Source organism: Hippocampus guttulatus, chromosome 10 (assembly GCF_054856545.1).
Source record: "Hippocampus guttulatus isolate MCC_2025c chromosome 10, RoL_Hgut_1.0, whole genome shotgun sequence".
Taxonomy (NCBI): Eukaryota; Metazoa; Chordata; class Actinopteri; order Syngnathiformes; family Syngnathidae; genus Hippocampus; species Hippocampus guttulatus.
The window spans coordinates 4,990,100-5,010,346 of record NC_141270.1 but is presented as its reverse complement, the minus strand read 5'-3'; the positions used below and the strand labels follow the sequence as shown (position 1 = coordinate 5,010,346).

Sequence of the window (20,247 nt, the reverse complement as noted above, 5' to 3'; positions counted from 1 at the left end):
ATGCTTGCGTCACGGTCATAAGCGCCCACTGGGATCCCCTTAACCTCTAAGCCACCGGTTGCTTTCTATTCCCCCGGGGGGTAAGAAAGCGGAAGCCGGATGACGCCTTAGTAAGGGGGAGTTGTACCATCACGTTCGCCGCACATCCCGGAGCATCTTTGGATTCTGACTTGTGGGGTGTGAAAGAATGGGAGACAAAGACACCGTCGAGAAGTTCCTGGACAACAACCCTCAGTTTGCCAAGGAGTACTACGACAAAAAGCTCAAGGCCGATGTCATCGTGGCAGCTTTCGACAACCAGGTGCAGGTCCAAGACCCGTCCTCGTACAGTGACGCCACCACCGTCCAGGAGGCCCAATTCGTGTTCGAGCTGGTCAAGGAATTGCAAGGCGTCGGCCCGCTGGAAAAGGCCCTGCACAAAGTTCTCCAGAGGATCGCGTTGCTGGTCCAGGCGGACCGCTGCAGCTACTTTGGCTACCGGGCGCGCAACGGGACGCCCGAGCTATCCACGGTCCTCTTCGACGTCACGCATAACTCCCCGTTCGACAAGAATCTGGTCAACCCCAATGTGGAGATCGTCTTCCCCACGGACATGGGGATCGTCGGGTGGACGGCGCACTCCAAGAAGCCGCAGAATATCGCCGACGTGAAGAAGGTGAGCGTTATGGCCGAATGCGATCAATGCGGCGTCGACACATCCTTATTAACTCATTCACTCCCAAAGACGTTTTTAAACGTCTTTTCAGACTCGGTCCAGAATTGTCTGGTACTCAATGAGTTAAATGTATGCGTGCACTTCCAGGATTCTCATTTCAGCGACTTCGTGGACAAGCAGACCAAATACACCACCAAATGCATGATGAGTGCCCCCATCTTGAGCGGAAAGGATCCCATCGGCGTCGTCATGGCGCTCAACAAGCAAGGCGCCGACGCCTTCTCAAAGAGTGACCAAGAGGTGAGTGTACCACACTGAAGCGCCGTGCATTGAATGAGATTCAAAACAAAACAAGAGCTGCATTCAAAAGTGTGTCTTTTCTCCAGAGGTGGGTGTTAGCAAGTCTTAAGCCATACCCTTCAAGTTTTGAGATAAAGCATGGGCGGATATGATATGAGATTCTGGCGGTCTGATAACTGTGAGCAACCATTTCGTGGTATCATCTTAGACAGCTGGCCAAAATAAAACCTCTCCTCTCACATGAACACTTTGAGATGGTAATTCATGCCTTTGTCACATCCCGGCTCGATTACTGCAATGCCCTTTACTTTGGAGTCAGCCAGTCCTCCATTAAGCGCCTTCAGCTGGTCCAGAATGCCGCCGCTCGCCTCTTGACTGGTACTCGTAAGAGGGAGCACATAACTCCTACTCTGGCATCCCTTCACTGGCTCCCCATTCATTTTAGAGTTATTTTCAAGATCCTCTTATTTGTTTTCAAATCTCTGAATAATCTCGCGCCACCTTACCTCTCTGAGCTCATCCGCCCCTACACACCTGCCCGGCGCCTCAGGTCTGTGGACCAGACTTTATTAGAAGTACCAAGAACTAAACTGAGGCTCAGAGGGGATCGAGCCTTTTCTGTTGCTGGTCCCTCTCTCTGGAATGACCTCCCACTAAACATTCGGCAAGCCTCCTCGCTGCCCATCTTCAAAACCCTCCTCAAAACTCACTTGTATTCTTTGGCATTCGACTCAGCATGACTTAGATTTGTTCTTGGTTTTACTGTTTGGTGCTTTCTACCGCCTTTATTACCGATTTGTCTTACTGTTTATTGTGCATGTTAAATTGCTCCATGTACAGCACTTTGTATGCAGCGATGGCTGTTTGAAAGTGCTCTATAAATACTGTTGACTTGACTTGACTTGACATGTTATGAAAATGACAGCTGTAGAAATGATCCTTTTTTTGGTGGGGTCTGGACACAGATGTCAATATTTGCTCGTATCTCAAGGCAAAAAAAAAAAAAAACGGGCCAAGTGACAGCTCATGTCAAGAAAAACTCACAAGTCAAGGTACTCATGTCTGAAGGTAACCCTGTACATCTTTGAAATTTATCGCAGAAAATGACAGGACTAGCTCGTACGCAGTTGTGACGAGCGGCTGGCTAGCTAACTAGCTATGCCCTACATTGCGAAAATATTTCTTCCCCTTTCAGATCGTCTGCCGATGTGGCTACTTTCATCGTCGTTGGCAGTGAGCCGCATTTAAAATCCGGCTCCGAATTTTATGTGTGTTCTGCTCAACCCTTTCACGCACCCTGTAATCTGAGAACAAGATAACTGTTGTAACCGTTGTGCCTTAATCAGAAGTAAGAAGAAATGTTTTAAAAAGTGTCGTTATTCTTGCCGCTCCGTTTATTAAGTGTTAAACTAACAACGACGTAGAAGACTCCAATCCTCTCCCTAATGTTAACTCTCCTGGGCTTGCACAGGTGTAGCTCATGAAACGACTCACGTGTTAGCATTGCTTTTAGAAACGTAAATCCAGCATGCTAATCTCGGTTTGCGGACAGCAAAAAGGCCGCGGGTGCTTACCATCGCTGACCCATATGCTGTATTTTAAAGCCATCGTCTGTTTTGGAATCCACTTAGAGCGGAGGAGCTCAGACCTCAGACATTTTTTTTTCTCTCTGTGAGCCATCGGCATTCTTTTTTTAAAAAGGACAAACCATCAATCCATCTGTTTTCTTTTGCACTTGTGCTCATTGGGGCAGACCATTGACCAGCCGATCGAAGGTCACATACGATATAAACAAACTATCATTCATATAATATGAATATTAATTAATGAATAAGTCACTTTTTTTTTTTTTTTTGAACAGCTCTTCAATAAATATGTCAACTTCGCATCGGTGGCCGCCCTCCAAGCCCACACTGCTTACATGTGGGATGTGGAGTCCAGGAGAAGTCAGGTATACAAACTAAACGCCTTTACCACCAGTGAACAAAGCGTTACAAAGACCAGTGGCGGTTCTGGGGGGGGGGGGGGGGGGGGGCAACGGGGGCCAGTGCCCCTGTAGCACCGATTCTGGCCCCCCCTGTGGCCCCCCCTCCGAGCGCAGATTACGCAGTCGTGCCGAGTCGCCGACGCGAAAGGTGGAACCAAAGTGCGTGATTTAACATTCTAGTCGGACCCTTTAGTGCGCTGCGCCATTTAAAAATGAGCGGGAAAATGAGAAGCAGTCCGCAGAGAAGGAAATTACCACGACACGAGTGCTATTTGCGTGTGTGTGTGTGTGTGTGTGTGTGTGTTTGTGTGCACGTGTGTGTGTGTATGCGTGTGTGCGCGCGCGTGTGTGTGTGTGTGTGTGTAACTTTTTTAGTCTCCCTTTTTATTTTAATTTTTATTTAACAGGATTAATATATAAGACATTACCTTTTAAAATTTGGATAATTATATGCATGTAAAACATCTAGCTTCAGTGTATTTGCAATTTTTGTCCCCGGCAGGCTGGTACCATATCATCCCCTGGCTTGAATATTCTCAACAGACGTATTGTTACGCTTGCAGACATTTTAGCCCTCCTAATACTGTTTTTTTCTCATCACTGTAATGTTATGACTACAATTTCAAAGTCTGAAGAAATAAAAAGTCAAATAAGATTTCGAATCTGTCTTTTTAGCCCTGGGTTGAATGTGCCCCCCCATCAAAACCCCTGGCCCCAGCCCGGCCCCCTCAGTGAAATTGATCCAGAACCGCCCCTGACAAAGACATAAAAGACGTACATTCCCCCCCTCAGGTGCTGCTGTGGTCGGCCAGCAAAGTTTTTGAGGAGCTGACGGACATCGAGAGGCAGTTTCACAAAGCCCTGTACACGGTCAGGACGTACATCAAGTGCGAGAGGTACTCGGTGGGGCTCCTGGACATGACCAAAGAGAAAGTGAGGGAGATAAGATTTGACAAGCGTTAATTTATTCAGGATTTTCCATTATAAGGCTGTTTTTTTTTTTTTTTTTGCCTCCAGGAATTCTTTGATGAATGGCCCATCAAACTCGGGGAACAGGAGCCCTATAAAGGTCCCAAAACACCTGATGGCAGAGTAAGTTTATTCATCAAAATCGACAACTTCAACAATTGTACAGTGTTCCACCATTATATTGTGTGTGTGCGTGTGTGTGTGTGTGTGTGTTTTTTTAACTACTATTTCTGGGTTTTAATATCGAAATATTGCCACCGGTCTACACATGTAATTCTAAATGTCTTTGCGTTCCGTGCAATCAGGAAATTAACTTCTACAAGATCATTGACTACTTGCTGGAAGACAAAGAGGAAATTAAAGTTATCCCGTAAGTACCGTGTACCGAAACTGTAAAAAAAAAACAAAAAAACAATAATTTAATAACCCAGCTCTCGTGAGGTATGCTAAATTCTGAAGTTTCTGTGCGACTTTAGGGTCACAAAAATGTTGACTTGAGCCACTCTATGAAGCTCAGAAGTGACAGTGGCATCCTTTAAGTAACGAGAGAATTAATTTCAGTATTTAAATGAATATTGACTTGGTTGAAATGATTTACTGTTCGTATAATTTTGATGATTTTAGCTAACAGCGAATGAAAAACCTCATATTCACCATCTGAAAAAATGTGAATGTTACACAAGAAATTAAATATATAAATTACGGCAGGTAGAAATTGCCCTTGCAAAAATGTTTTTTTTAAAAAATTGTATGCGTTTCATGAATCTGTGAATGAGTTTTACATTTGGAAGTGAGCTACTGAAAGAAATTCTAATGTATCGAGTAACATGGTAACAAAATTGCTGTGTGACTTGCCAGTGCGCCCCCTGTGGACCACTGGGCTCTGGTCAGCGGACTGCCAAGCTTCGTGGCCGAAAATGGATTTGTAAGAGCTGCATTTTCGCTTTACTATTTTTGGAGAGAACATTTTGATTAGACCTTTATTGATCAACTGTTTGATGTCATTCTAGATTTGCAACATGATGAATGCCGCGGGGGATGATTATTTTTCATTTCAGGTGAGACAATATTTCTTATTGGATTCCAGCAGGGGTGAGCAAAACATTGTGGCCCACTTCGTCTTCTTTTTTTTGATCCTACGGCGCATTTTCCTGAAACGAGTTACTGAAAATGTTTTTTTTTTTAAATGTAGCTTATTAAATAATTGGTTAATGTATTTATTGTAAACAATCAGATTAGAAGATTTTCAATAAAATAAAAAGTTGTGTATGTATACTGGATCCAATAAGGGGGATTTTTTTTTTTAAATACTGATGGGAGGAAAAAAAAAGAAGAAAAAACAATCAGCAAATCTGCGGGTACCGAACCAGAGGTATGCAGGGGTCCACTGTTATTGTTTAACTGTATAAACAAAGCGAGGGAGATGTATTATAAACATAAATAATAAAAAAATAAGATAAAACATCGTAAGTTAAAAATATGTTTGTGTACATTTTTTATCAAACAATGTTTAATGATTTATATATACCTTATTTTCAGCACTGTAAGGCGTTTCGCAGTATACGGCTGCAACTGTAACAAGGCACTTTACAGAAACATGTAAAATACTACATCCAAGAAATAAGAATATTGATCCATATTTATATATGTATATATATATATATATATATGTACTTAAAAGGCACATCGGATGATAAGGCGCGGTGTCGGTTTATGAAGAAAATTTAATCCTTTTAGGTGAAAATACGGTACTTGACATATAATTTATATATACATTTCACCTTGTTGGGTAAAGTAATTGGCTAATTAATTATTTGGTGATAAAGAGCATTAAAATATTGCATTAGCTATTTAATCACTCCAATAAGATACTTATACACTATATTACCTGTTAAAAAAAAAAATCTAATGTGTCTCTTAAACACCAAAGTTTGCTCAGCCCTGGACGGAAGTGTCTGACAACAGCCAAGTCACGCCTGTGCATTTAATCTGACAGAAAGACGCGGTTGACGAGAGCGGCTGGAAGATCGCAAACGTTCTCTCCCTCCCCATCGTCAACAAAAAGGAAGAGATCGTCGGCGTCGCAACCTTCTTCAACAGGAGCGACGGAAAACCCTTTGACGAGAACGACGAACAAATTACAGAAGTTCGCCCAAACGCTGAAAGTGCTTGAAAAGCAATTCGTGTTCATTGAATAAGCGTGTCACTGCGTCTGTTTCTAGGCCCTGACTCAATTCCTGGGCTGGTCCACTCTGAACAGCGACACGTATGACAAACTGAACAGGACCGAGTGGAGTAAGGACGTGGCGCAGGAAATGCTCATGTACCAAAGCAAGGCCACGCCAAATGACGTGCAGACCATCTTGGTGAGACTCCACCCTCAGTTCTACTCCTCTTAGCAGAGCAAAATTGTAAAACGTTCTCAACCTCCATAGAACACTCAAGAAAAGTTTGGTTCGACACCGGAGGACTGTGACCAGAAGGAGATGTACAAACTACTGGTGGGCACCCAAACGTGTCAATTATTTTAAGATCACGCAGTGTTGCAGATTGTTCAAATTTCGCCGTACGCATCCAGAGAGCCAACATTCCCGAATCCAAGACGGTGGATCTGCACGAGTTCAGCTTCAGTGACTTCCCGCTGTCTGAGTTCGAGCTCATCAAGTGCGGCATCCGCTGCTTCTTCGAGCTGGGGGTGGTCGAGAAGTTCAAAGTCCCCGCGGAGGTAAGGTATTTCTCACTCCTAATTTCCCCAGTGTGGGACAAATAAAGGATATCTTAATCTTAATCTCAGTTGACTGTAAAAATGACTTCTAAAAACAAAAGAGAACTAAACGTCGCATAATTTCAACATCAAAAAATTGAACGAAAACGTATAATTAGCTTCATGCTAACAAAGAATGTGGAACACTATATACAGGCTAATGGAAATTAACATCACCGTTAAAGTACCGTATTTTCTGCACAATAAGATGCACCTAAAAGCATTCCATTTTCTCAAAAGCCGACAGCGTGCCTTATAATCCGTTGCGCCTTATATATGGATATATTTTTGATTTCTTGGCTGTAGTATTTAAAACTTTCTGTAAGGCACTTTGTTAGAGCTACAGTAGTTGTGAAATCACTATATGTATACATATATATATATTAAGCTGTTTTGTATTGTATTCCTTTTAGAATAGCGCCATCTAGTGAATGCATAACGCAAATGCAGCCACTATTGAAGCTTCTATTCTATGTGCCTTATAATGCGGTGTGCCCTTGATATGGAAACAGTTTTAAAATAGCCCATTCATTGAAGGTGTGCCTTATAGTGCGGAAAATACGGTAATATTAAACCTTCCAACAACTGTAATACACACAGAGGAGCAACACATACAAACGGAACATAGGACAATATTCACGGAAATATATTGTCTCTGTTGAATGGAAACAACAGCTATCACCAGAGCGATATTGGGGATCTTCCGTACCTCTTTCCTGTTATTAACTACCTGGCATATTTTTCAGTCCATCTCAGAGCTAAGCAGCACCTTGCATCACAACATGGCACCATACTGAAGGCATGCAACTCGATATTTGGACTTTGCTATTGAAAATATGATCTAACTAACTCGAAAGGGTTTGTATGTCGGAAATGTTTGTAAGTAGTATTAAAATCCACGATAGGAGAATGGCTTCTGGAAATGAATTGAATGCCTCTTCAATAGAAGTCAGGCAATTTACCTTGACTTCTTTGCACAGACCCTGACGCGCTGGATGTACACCGTTCGCAGGGGTTACCGAGACATCACCTACCACAACTGGAGGCACGGCTTCAACGTGGGACAAACCATGTTCACCCTCCTACTTGTGCGTGCCACTCGAGTCTTTACCCCCCCCCCCACCCCAGCGCCCCGCCCACTGATTGCTTTGTGAAGTTTGGTAAAAAGAAAAATGGGCTTGGTTTCTCCCAAAACAGACGGGCAAGCTGAAGAAGTACTACTCAGATCTCGAGACCTTTGCCATGGTGGCTTCTGGATTTTGCCACGACATTGACCACAGGGGGACCAACAACCTCTACCAGACAAAGTAAGGAGACAGGAAGGGAATGAATTCGACCGCGATCGGGGGCACGAGTTAGCCCCCCAAGACCGCACGGTCAGATCACCGGTCCAGATGGTCTTCCGACAAAGTGTTGTTCATAGTTACAAAAGTGATCCTTTATAAAGGTTAACGCATGCAGAGATTTATAGTGATTCGTGTTGCTACGGCTGTTGTCGTGCCCATTGTTCTCTTGTCCCTTTTGAAGTTTTTTATGTTGAGATTCACGTTTCCTGCTTCGTTGAATCATTGTTGATAACGCGCGTCAACACACGTTTTTGTGCCGAGTAATGATTTACGGCTACTGCGATGAAAATGTCCGAAAATGACGATGTTTCTTTTCCGAATCGGCCGTCGTTTTTGAGATATTCCAAATATTTGGTTGAAAGAAAAAGTGCGAACAGTATGTATGCTATTAGTCTTGGGTTAATGTTACATTTTCTTATGTGTTTTCAAACTGCAAATCGTGCAACATGAAAATCAAGCAAAAATTCTCAATGCCAATGATTCTGAAATGGGGGTACGCGAAGGCACTTTCTCGGGGTACATGAGATTTGAAATATCTCCAAAATGTAGCCTCGGCGCATTAAAAAAAAAGAAAAAAAAAGAATGGTTGTATCTGAAAAAATATTCTCTGGGGGCGGGTACATCAGTGAAAAAAAATCTAGCTCGATCAGGGAACAAACTGAATCAAGCTGTGTTGAATGAAGATTGATTTCTTTCTTTTTACTTTTTTTATCTACCTTATTTTCTGTCAAATTATTACTGTATATATGTTTTATGTTCAATAAACAAACAAACAAACAAACAAGCATCACTGCAAATGGATCTGCTGATGGTGTCCTCCTGTAGGAGCGCATCACCTCTGGCCAAACTTCACAGCAGCTCCGTCATGGAGCGACATCACCTGGAGTACAGCAAAACGCTCATGGAGGATGAGGTTGGCCCTCAACAATCAATGATTTTTTTTTGGGGGGGGGGGGGGCGCAAAACCGATTGCGATCTAATCACATTCCGCCGTTCCAGAACTTGAATATCTTCCAAAACCTGCAAAAGCGCCAGTTTGAGACCGTGCAGCATCTGTTTGAAGTTTGCATCATCGCGACTGACCTCGCCCTTTATTTCAAGTACGTTCACGTCAGCTGGAAGCCGTTTTGCTGTTTTTGGGCTTTCTGGAAATGACCGATTTGTTTTCTTCACTTCCAGGAAGAGAACAATGTTCCAGAAGATTGTGGATTCGATGGAGGCTATTCCAGACGAGAAAGATAAAATCAGCTACGTCTCCAACAACCCCACCAGGAAGGAGATCATCATGTAAACTCCGAATGGATCACAAAAAACAATGACGATGGTTTCTTTCTTCTCGTGTAACTGATAAGAAGAGATGATATTATTTTGTTGTTGTTTTGTTTTGTTTTTCATGCAGGGCAATGATGATGACAGCATGCGACCTGTCGGCCATTACGAAGCCGTGGGAGGTTCAGAGCAAGGTGAGATTTTTGCCGCTCCCGGTAGCATGAATCTTTCTCCCCAAAAAAATCTGCGAAATTAAAAAAAAAAATCAAACATTTTCAGGTGGCTTTGATGGTGGCAGCAGAATTCTGGGAGCAGGGCGACTTGGAGAGGACGGTCCTTGAGCAGCAGCCTATTGTAAGAGCTCAGTGTGCTTTTCCCAATTGAAATCGTCTTTAGTTCGCACTTCCTTGGCCAGCCGTAGATGGAAATCAGACTTATCGCGGTTTGCTTCCACTTGGTTAGCCAATCATAGCTCCGCTGTCAGATTTATACTCGACCCTTGTTATGGATTCTTTTAGCCAAACCTGGAAAGATCTCAAGCCGACCACTTGGCGTATGCGCTTGTGCCTTGTTGTGACTCTCACTCCGTGACTAGCGCGCTACATTTGAAGGAAATGAAAGGGGGAAAAAAGTCGGCTGTGACCACCCCCTCAGTTACGTAGCCCTCCCTCTCTTAGAGCTGCCAACCTGTGAAATTACCAACACCGGGTGTCAGGAAAAAAAAAAGAGCCCTCGGTATAAAAACGATTAGCTTCTCCTTTTCTTAACCTTCTTTAGCCAACAATGGGCATTACTGTTATGTCATGTTATTTGCTTTGCTGCAGCTGTTGTAGAATCTTGGTCTTGTCTTTTTCGCCCGTTGTTTTGCCAACAATGACTACAAAGCATGCCGACGTGGTTTGGGTGCTAAATTTCTCAACCTTTCTCGTGTTTTATTTAGCCAATGATGGATAGAAATCACGCTGACGAGCTACCCAAGATGCAGTGTGGCTTCATCGATTTTGTCTGCTCTTTTGTGTACAAGGTAACATGTTTGGAGAAACTTTTTTTTCAAACAATATACACGATGGACAAAAGCATTGAGACGCAATACGTCACGCTGACATTTTTCCAATTTAGCGAATGATAACGACCTCCTTTTCCCTCCCTCCCTCCCGCCCGTGTTTGTGCTCTGTGGCTTTTGCAGGAGTTTGCACGCTTCCACACGGAAATCTCCCCCATGTTCGCCGGTTTGAACAACAACCGGGGGGAGTGGAAAGCGCTCGCCGACGTCCACGAGGCCAAGATGAAGGCCATTGAAGACGAGAAGAAAAAATTGGAAGGTGGAGAGCAGGCCGACGCGGCGGGCGGCAAGTCCAAAACGTGCGTCATCTGCTAAAACCGTTGTGGGATTGTTTTGAGCATGTGTCATGTGAAATGTTAAATACCTTAAAATAACCCAAAATCTGCGCGCGCACACACACCGGTACCTTGTCTCAAGTTACAAACTGTCGCCTAATTGATTTCTATCTTGTTTTATGTGTTACGAGTGAGCTTTCGATACGGGACTGACTGTAAAATCCAAAATGAGAACACGTGTAATGAGGTGCTGTAGAGCCCACAACACACACAGATGAAGCCACCCCAGAAGAGCAAATGATGTCACTCATTAGGCCACACCTCTGCGAGGCACACATCCAACACATCAATACTGCACAAGTACAAATATTACGCTTGATATGGATGCCGATTTGATATAAATGAACTTATGAGCTTGATTATAGAAAGAATTCAACTCACACGTCAAGGTTCCACTGTACTGTGATGCCAATTTTAGGATCAGCGTTGCGTGTACGAATCATCTTAATATCTTAACGATGATTTCAGTATTAAACTATTCTGTGTTGCCACGCCAAATATGACTAGAAATACATGAATAAAATGAGATTTTTATGTTGTTGCTATTGCATTTCATGCCCCCCCCCCCAAAAAAAACAACAACACACTATTTTATACTTCATGTTGCTTTTAAAAACATCTTCTGTTGATTGGATTTGCTTATAAAACCAGTAGAGTCCCTGGGACTATTTTTTTTTTTAAGTGGCCCCCCGCTTACTACATAACGTAAAAATACTGACGTCCTGCTTAGAATTCTGCGGCAACCAGCGAGGCCGAGAACACACGCAGGACAAGAGAAGTGATTTGATCCCGACTCATATGAAAGTAGCGGTATTATTTTATGCACAATAGCCTGGCTAGAGCATCAAATAGGTCAATAAAGTCTTATTTTTGAAATTGATGCCTGTGTTGTATTTATGTCATGACATACAAATATAGTATACGAGCGTAATACAGCAAGAGAAAATCCGCAATATACAGGGACCGTGTCATTCTTTCCATCCATGTTGGCATATTTTTTTACCCCTTCCTACACCGTTTGAACAAGTTAAAACACACAAAATATATTTGCATTAAAGCACTTTTTTAAAACAAAACATCCAATCAAAATGCCAATTATCAAATGGAGTTGTCTTCCATTTAATTATCAACAAAAAAATCATGATATGTCTTTTTCTTTTTTTGTAGCTTAACTTTTCATTCATTCATTCATTTTCCGAACCGCTTTATCCTCACAAGGGTCGAGGGGGGGGGGGGGGTGCCGGAGCCTATCCCAGCCGTCTTCGGGCAGTCGGCGGGGGACACCCTGAATTGGTTGCCAGCCAATCGCAGGGCGAACAACCATTCGCGCTCACACTCACACGTAGGGACAATTTGGAGTGTTCAATCAGCCTGCCATGCATGTTTTTGGAATGTGGGAGGAAACCGGAGTACCCGGAGAAAACCCACGCAGGCCCGGGGAGAACATGCAAACTCCACACAGGAAGGCCGGAGCCGGGATCGAAACCACGACCTCTGCACTGTGAGGTCAACGCGCTAACCACTGGACCACTGGGCCGCCTTTTCAATGATGTATTTATTTTTTTGTCATGAGACTATATTTTTCTGTTGATAGCCATCTTCCACCATATGAACAACAGTGGGACTTCGGCGGGTCGTGGACAGTGTCTTCTATTGTCTTGTTTCCGTTGCACCGTCTTGACGCTCTTTCTCATCATACCACAATCATGTCCAGTGTTCTTGGTGGAGCTCCATCTGGGAATAGTCTCTCTCTCTCCCTGGCTCGCTCTCCTCTAACATGCATGCTCACAGATTTATTGGTCTCGTCCCCCGGCCTAAAGCACCCCCCCCCCCCCCTAAGTGCTCGTAAAAAGGAAGCCCTCGACTAACCCTGGCTAAATTGACATTATCATGATAAACAAACACAGGATATGAAATGCTGTAATCTCAGTAAGGGAGGCTCGGAAAGCGGCTTGTGCATTGCCTCGGATAGGAGACAGCCCACGGGGGTTTTATTTACTCAATTGCAGATCAGGGGCGTCAATTACGGGGGCTTGTTTCGTATCCAGCCATCCTTTTTTCTCGAGCACTGATGCTCGTTAACTTCGGTTGGCGTTCCAGGAAGACTAGCCTGATGACGGATTCGTGATTTCTATCGTATGAATATAACACTTTTGAAATTCTATATTTTATTTTGTATAAAGTATGTCTGTATTTTAAATACCCTTCATTGGCGCAAAACTCTCATTTGGGACTTGACTGGACACTTTAAAAAGCCAGAAAAGAAATCAATATGAACGACGGCTATTTTTCAATGAGTGTACCTAATATTTTGACCACAAAGATTTATTTGGCAGTGTCCTGGTGGATGATATCAAACCTGTTCTTTGTTTGAGTGCTAAGGGGCGGATATGCTGCACTGAGACGCACCAGCTGTCACTATGAATGGGGTGGAGAGGGGGGGGGCATCCCCCACACCCCCGCTTACACGGGACGGTCACATCGAGTCCATTAGTTGTCATGGAAACCATGCATGGAAAATTCAAGCAGAAAATATGTTCGACATGGAATAGGACGTGCACTTTCAAATTGCTATCAGGCAGGAGCAAGTTAGTCCAGATGATTGGATCAATGCGGCAGCGGATGCTGATATCGAACACGATCAACAAAACGAATCGGCGGATTGATCCACCCACCCAGTGGATATGACATGCATTTTCTCCAGCTGATTCACCACAGAACTCACACCTCCTTCTCATCTTCCTCTTGCCACCCCCCTCCCCCCCTCCCCAAAACCATAAGGCGTGGTTTTTACTCGGATGGAGATGCGAGCTCCGTCTGCTCCCGCTGGGTTCCCCCACCTGCGCCCGCGTACATTGCGCTCTCTCTCGTGAGTGCGTGACATTATTTGACTTTTTTTTTTTTTCGGCGGGGGAGGGAGTGTTGCTTGATCTTCAACACGGAGGAGAGGCTCGTCTCGCGGATACAACAAGCGGCTGCGGCGGCGGAGGAGGAGGAGGAGGAGGAGGAGAGCGGTTGATGCGCGGAGGACACCCCGGCAGGAGGATGGCTCCCACACCGCGCCGATCATCCCTGTGGCTCGTCGCGCTCGCGCTCGTGCTGGCGTGCGCGGGGCCGCCGCCGGCCGACTGCAGGCGGGCCAGGCAGCCGCGGTGCCCCGCGTCCTGCACATGCACCAAAGACAACGCGCTTTGCGAGAGCGCCGGCCTCATCCCCAGAGCCTTCCCGCCCGATGTTATCTCACTGTAAGGCAGCCTTCCTTTCCGGTCCTCATTCCGAAGCCTCCTTCTTCCTCCTCTTGTTTCATTGCAGTGTTTTGGGTTTCGTTCCCTCGCTCAGGTCTTTCGTCAAATCGGAATTCACGCAGATCCCCACGGAGAGTTTCATCCACATGCCCGCCCTGCACCTCCTGTAAGCAAACTCTTGCAATTCTCCCCTCCCTATACGGCAATGCCTTCTTATTTCGCTGCATATTAAACGCCATGTTGCGATATCGCTGACAAGTCTTGACAGCAGTGCCCTGAGACAACCCGAAAAATTGATCCTTGACCAGGTTTTTAACTGGCAAAAATATATACTTTCCTCATTGAAATGAATGTAAATTACCCCCCGCCGCCCCCACCTCTCAAAAATACAAAAATAAATTTGGAAAGGTGTCTTCTAATAAGGAAAATGGAGTGTTCGTCACTATAGCGAGTTGTAACATCATTGCATATAATGTAAGCGTTTTGTGCATCATAATTTCATGCTTCAGTTCATTGCGGTGCTCCTTGGAGTTTGCCCGCCTTGGCCAAAATACAAAATTAATCGTTTTTCACAGAGCAGTAGTTGCCATATCGCGTACGTCTTTTTCCGTTGTGTGTTTAAAAATCCATTGCTTAAAGGCTTATTAAACCACAAAAATCGAGGCTAATAATTAGCCCATCACTGGCATTTTTTATTTGTTAGCATTAAGCGAGCAAGGCATTCCATTTTTTTCTTTTTTAACAATACATTGTATGTGCTACGACGAATCTAAGCACGTATCATAATTGTTACAGCGGTTGAACTAAATTACTACTACTAGAACAGCTGAACTTTATTTGGGGTTAACCGGAGCGACTTGAATTGAGGCAGGTTTATGCTAACTCCAATTTAACATGAATTTGAACGTGATTGACTGCTGCCATTGACGGTATGAGATATCAAATATCCACGCAGGGTTGGGGGTGAATGAGTTCTAATTTCCGAACACAGCCTCGTTCCTGGTTCCGAGAGGGTGTGCACAATTGCGCAACCACATTTTCATTTTATTTTTAATTCACCTCTTGAAAATATTTTTAAAAATTCAATTGAGTTGTACAAGTTATTGGTTGTGTTCATGTTTGATTTTTTATTTTGGGGGGGGGGGCGGTTATCTTGAGCTCATATTTTCTTTCTATTGTAACATTTATCATTTTAAAAATAGCCAAATGCTGATTTTTTTTAACCATGTCTGCGCAGCCTCTTCACCACCAATAACCTGGAGTCGATAGACGAGGACGCTTTCCTCGGTCTTCCTCATCTGGAATATCTGTCAGTGGACAGCACACAAATCCAAGTTCTGATGTGTCTTAGCATTTAGCATGTTGTCATTACTCTTGATTTCACCGAGTGACTTCTATTTCTCTCACCCCCGCAAAAGGTTCATCGAAAACAACCAGATCAATTCCATATCACCGTATGCATTCCGAGGACTGAAAACCTTGGTGCATCTGTGAGTATGACGCCCTCCGAAATATATTAGCACACGTTCTATATACGAATTACAACCCAGGGCAGTTACGGGGAAGAATTAATTGCGCTTTAAATACGTTTCCGCCCAGTCACGTACACTATGACAGATGAACAGCGCGCCAGAAATAGACCGGTGCCCTGACAATGTCTATTACTCCATTATTACTTCTACACGGCTAAGAACGCGCTGATGTGCATTTTACTCGCTGTATATTCATGTATATATATACAGTATATACATATTTTTTACAAACAAGTTCTCATGGCTTGTTGTAACCAAAACAGCAGCATTGAATCATGTAAGCCATTTCTTGGAATGAATTTCAGCGTCGGGTCTTAACGCACGTTGTCAACGAGATGATCTTGCATTACGTAGCGAACGTTTTTAAGCGTTCCACTCAATGTGGGCACTTGGCAATATCGTGACGAAACGTATTTGTTGTGCTGACATGACTTGAAATTGTTGGCCAGTAATAAACTCGCAACACTAATTATTGTAAGCAACACTGTATTTCCTTTCCAAGATAGCTGCATTGTTCCTACGCAAAGTGTGTGTACCCTCAGGCAAGGAACGAAAGGCTAAAAAAAAACATCTGCACTGAGGTGCTGTTCCTCCTATTGCACAATATCGTGTGTTTATTGTTAGCATAAAACAAGGAGAAGAGAAGCATTGGCGCTCTTGGACTTGGTGACGTTTTTGGGTTTTTTTGTCCCGACAGGAGTCTGTCGAACAACAATCTTGAGACTATTCCCAAGGACCTGTTCAAGGGCCTGGAAGCCTTGACAAAAGTGTAAGTACCCCTTTTTTTTTTTTTTTTAACACTTGCAAGTCTGAAGAATTGCATAATTCGTTACATAATGGGCCAAACTACGCAAACATGAACAATGAGTTTCTGTATTTAGTTGACACCATCATTATGCCTCTCTGGCCGAAAAAAAAAAAAAGTCTGTGGGGGGCTGTTGGCACATTTCACACCATTAAAATTGCACGAGGGTGAGAATTTTGGAATTAATGAGACTCTGAACAGTCTCCTCTCCAGTCGCTCTCGGTTTTAATGAGAGTACAGTAGAAGGCTGCAAGCAATTTATTTTAGGACGCTTTTTAATTTTTTTCTTCGGGATATGAAAATACATTTCCTAGGGCTTCACTGTCGAACTGTCTGGAAGCGTCGCAGGGACCATGTTTCCACACAGATGTCATTTTATGGCCTAGCTAACCTGAGCTAACGACACACTGTCTCGCTGACACCCTCGTCACTCACCAGCCTTTTAAGTCAGAGATACAACAGAACATTTATGGTCCAAACCTGAATTCTCGGTAGAACGTTTGATCCTAAAAACATTCATTGGTCTTAACTTTAAATGTGAAAAGGTGTGACGAGCGCTACGCCGAGAACGAAATGTTGACTTCTGAACCCTAACCACCTTTTTTCTAGAGACCTGCGAGGGAACCGGTTCACGTGCGACTGCAAGCTCAAGTGGTTGGTGCAGTGGATCTACAGCACCAACGCCACGGTGGATCAGATCTCCTGCAAAGAGCCGTCGGCTTCGCAGGACAAGAGGATCAACGACCTGCTGCCGCAGTCCTTCGACTGCATCACCACAGGTGCAGTCGGGCGGCCATTTTGAAACATCTGTTCGGGAGTCGTGAGGGTTCTTGGTGTCAGGTAGTTTGATAGAACGTTCCTCAGTAATTGTTTCTCTCTCACAGAGTTTGCTTCGTACCAGTCCCTCAAGTTTGAGTCGATATCTGTGGAGACCTTTACCTTCGGCGAAGACCAGTATGTCGTCTTTGCTCAGCCCTTCATTGGCAAGTGCAGCTTCATGGAGTGGGATCACGTGGAGATGGTCTTCAGGAATTTCGATGATATTGACAGTGAGTACCAAAAGAAATAGTCGCCGGTTGTTTGCAAGGGCCGTCCTCCTCCTGTCGATGAACGGCGCGAAGGAAATATTCCAAGTTTCCATCTGCTCTGGTAAATCGCAGATTCCAACGGGAAGTAACGTCATCGGATAAAATTGCGCCAAGATGATGTCAGCCCCGTTTACTCAGTCCACTTATGTCATCGACATGGATCATGATCAATGAGGGGCAAATCAATTCCGAATGTGCAGCAAGGAACATTTGGTTCTGGATTTCGTGGAGGTTCAATGAGAAGGATTTGTCCCAGCTGGAGGCAGCTCGAGATTTATCAAATGACTCGTTCTCTCTCGCGGAGTTCGACAGATCCGAGGCCGAGGATGCTCGATTCAAACTGCGCCGTTCCCGGGTGAAGTTGACAAATGAAACTCCTCTCCGTCTCCCCTCCGCAGGCACTTCGACGGTGATCTGCAAACCCCTGGTGATCGACAAGCAGCTCTTCATCATCGTGGCCCAGCTGTTCGGCGGCTCGCACATCTACAAGCGCGACACCTCGGCCAACAAGTTCATCAAACTCCAAGGCATCGACATCCTCAAGATCCGCAAGCCCAACGACGTGGAGACGTTCCGCATCGACGGCGAGTCCTTCTTCGCCGTCGCCGACAGCTCCAAGGCCGGCTCCACCACCATTTACAAGTGGAACGGCAACGGCTTTTACTCGCACCAGTCGCTCCACCCGTGGTACCGCGACACCGACGTGGAGTACGTGGAGATTTCGGCCAAGCCTCACCTCATCCTGTCGAGCAGTTCCCAGAGGCCCGTCATCTACCAGTGGAACAAAGGCACCAAGCTCTTCGAGCGGCGCACCGACATCCCCGAGATGGAGGACGTCTACGCCGTCAAGCATTTCCGGGTCAAGGCGGACCTCTACCTCTGCCTGACGCGCTTCATCGGCGACTCCAAGGTGATGCGCTGGGACGGCGCCCTCTTTCGGGAACTGCAGATGGTGCCGTCGCGCGGTGCCATGGCGTTCCAGCCCTTCGCGGTGGGCAGCTGGCAGTACGCCATCCTGGGCAGCGACTACTCCTTCACTCAGGTGTACCGCTGGGATGCCAAGAAAGGCCAGTTCGTCCACTTCCAGGAGCTCAACATCCAAGCGCCGAGAGCCTTCTCGCCCATCTCCATCGACAACCGCCAGTTCCTGCTGGCCTCCAGTTTCAAAGGCAAAACGCAAATTTTCGAGCATCTGGTCATCGACTTGAGCAACTGAGCGCGACGAGGACGGACGGGTACACGTATGCCGAGATGACCGCTGATGCTATCTTGAGAAAGGCGTGCATTATTATACGAGGTGTTCTCCTTTCAAAGTGGGCAAAGGTATCGGGACACGTTGGTCGATCGTGCTGCTTTTTCAAAAATCAGCCCCCCCGAAAAAAATATTCCGTTACGCTCCCCAATTTCTTTTTTTTTTTTAACAGTTGTTTTTCTTGGAGTTTCCCTTTTCTCCAAAGTGTCCCAATACTTTTTTTCCACACATTTATATTTTACAGGAATGCATTATTATATTATGTATTCTTCTTTCAAAGTGGGCAAAAGTATTGGGACACGTTGGTCAAGGGGAAAAAAAATGGGTTCAATTATGCTCCTTTTTCAAAAATCAGACCCCGGAAAAAAATATTCAGTCCCCCCCAATTTTAAAAAAAAAATTTTTTTACAGTCGTTGTTTTGGGAGTTTCCCTTTTCCCAGCGTGTCCCAATACTTTTTTAACCCCCCCACACATTTATATTTTACAAGAATCCAGGTGAGGCTCAATGCATGCATCTCAAGCTAGAATCAGACTTCCTGCATGATCAGGCCATCCATGCGTCATCGTGCACAAATCCAGAATGCACATTAGAAAATGACTTCTACCATCAGCCATACACGCATTACATTTAGACGCGCCCATGTATTTATCAGCACAACGTAATGCTCATGTGGAACTTTTGAACCAATCTGCCAAAAATAAATAAATAAATAGAATGATAATAAAATAAAATGTTTACATTTTTTCAGCTTCAAATTTATAAAAAAAAAAAAAAAAAGAAAAAAAGAAAAAAAATAAGCTTTTGTCAGGGGCAACAGCATTTACGATTGATATTTCAAGAGACCTGCTTTCCTCTCCTTGTACATTTGAATCATGAATGTTTGATTGATGATAGATTTTTTTTTTCAGGAGCACTCATCTCGAGGCGATTTTCAATTTCACTTTTGTCTGTCATGTATAAAAACTGGGAATGTAACGAACAACCTTTTATTCCCCCACCCCAACCCCCTCCAATCTTTTTTTTCTTCTCAACAATCAATTCGTTGCCTGGTCTACTCGTAATGAATCTTTCAATTGTAGCAGCCGCGTCGACGGTGACACGTGAGGATGACATCATCATTGACTAACATTGTGCTATTCCAATAAAAGCTTCAATCACCTACTCGTCTCACTGGCTAGCGTTGCGGCATGACCCACGATTGCTGCCGTTATTCGCCCGCGAAAAATTCCGTGGCTCTCATTTACTCGAAGCAACTTGGCGCAGAAAGGAGAATCGTCGAAAACTTTGTAATCGTCACTTTGACACATCCCGAAAAGATAAAGAAAAAAACCCCACTTGTTTCACGCATTTATATCAACCATTTCATGCACCTTGTAACCTGATAACATGATCAGCGGTCCACTGTAGTGACCCGCTGTCGCTGAAATGATGCCTGCCTTTAGCAAGCATCATGGAAGCTGACATATTTGATTTGCTTTCGCGGGCCACATACAATGATGTGGCGGGCCAGATCTGGCCCCCGGGCCTTGAGTTTGACAAATGCTCTACTGTTTTTTTATTAGTTTGATACTTATGGACGTGCCGTGTCTTTCAAACAAATATTGACTGTATTTCAGTCGTTCTTAATCTTTTTAG

The 20,247-nt window shown here is 44.4% G+C and overlaps 2 protein-coding genes across 3 annotated transcripts; both read left to right on the top strand.

Moving 5' to 3' along the window:
* The first annotated feature begins 187 nt into the window (after positions 1-187).
* Positions 188-11,222, top strand: LOC147198996 (cone cGMP-specific 3',5'-cyclic phosphodiesterase subunit alpha'-like). The gene is made up of 21 exons (XM_086121917.1): positions 188-655; positions 803-955; positions 2,817-2,906; positions 3,735-3,875; positions 3,960-4,034; positions 4,217-4,281; positions 4,770-4,836; positions 4,922-4,969; positions 5,908-6,057; positions 6,134-6,277; positions 6,347-6,412; positions 6,490-6,636; positions 7,656-7,763; positions 7,873-7,982; positions 8,847-8,934; positions 9,021-9,121; positions 9,201-9,308; positions 9,421-9,484; positions 9,570-9,644; positions 10,231-10,314; positions 10,477-11,222. The coding sequence occupies exons 1-21, from the start codon at positions 188-190 to the stop codon at positions 10,666-10,668; spliced, it is 2,544 nt and encodes an 847-aa protein (XP_085978043.1). The 3' UTR covers positions 10,669-11,222.
* A 2,249-nt stretch (positions 11,223-13,471) lies between these two features.
* LOC147198995 (leucine-rich glioma-inactivated protein 1-like) lies at positions 13,472-19,771 on the top strand. 2 transcript variants are annotated; one of them, XM_086122543.1, is made up of 9 exons: positions 13,472-13,557; positions 13,661-13,933; positions 14,028-14,099; positions 15,171-15,242; positions 15,352-15,423; positions 16,163-16,234; positions 16,880-17,049; positions 17,155-17,319; positions 17,757-19,771. In XM_086122543.1, the coding sequence occupies exons 1-9, from the start codon at positions 13,487-13,489 to the stop codon at positions 18,572-18,574; spliced, it is 1,785 nt and encodes a 594-aa protein (XP_085978669.1). In that variant the 5' UTR covers positions 13,472-13,486; the 3' UTR covers positions 18,575-19,771. The 2 variants fall into 2 exon arrangements, with proteins under 2 accessions (XP_085978669.1, XP_085978668.1); XM_086122542.1 differs by having other exon boundaries at positions 13,475-13,933.
* The last annotated feature ends 476 nt before the right edge of the window (positions 19,772-20,247 follow it).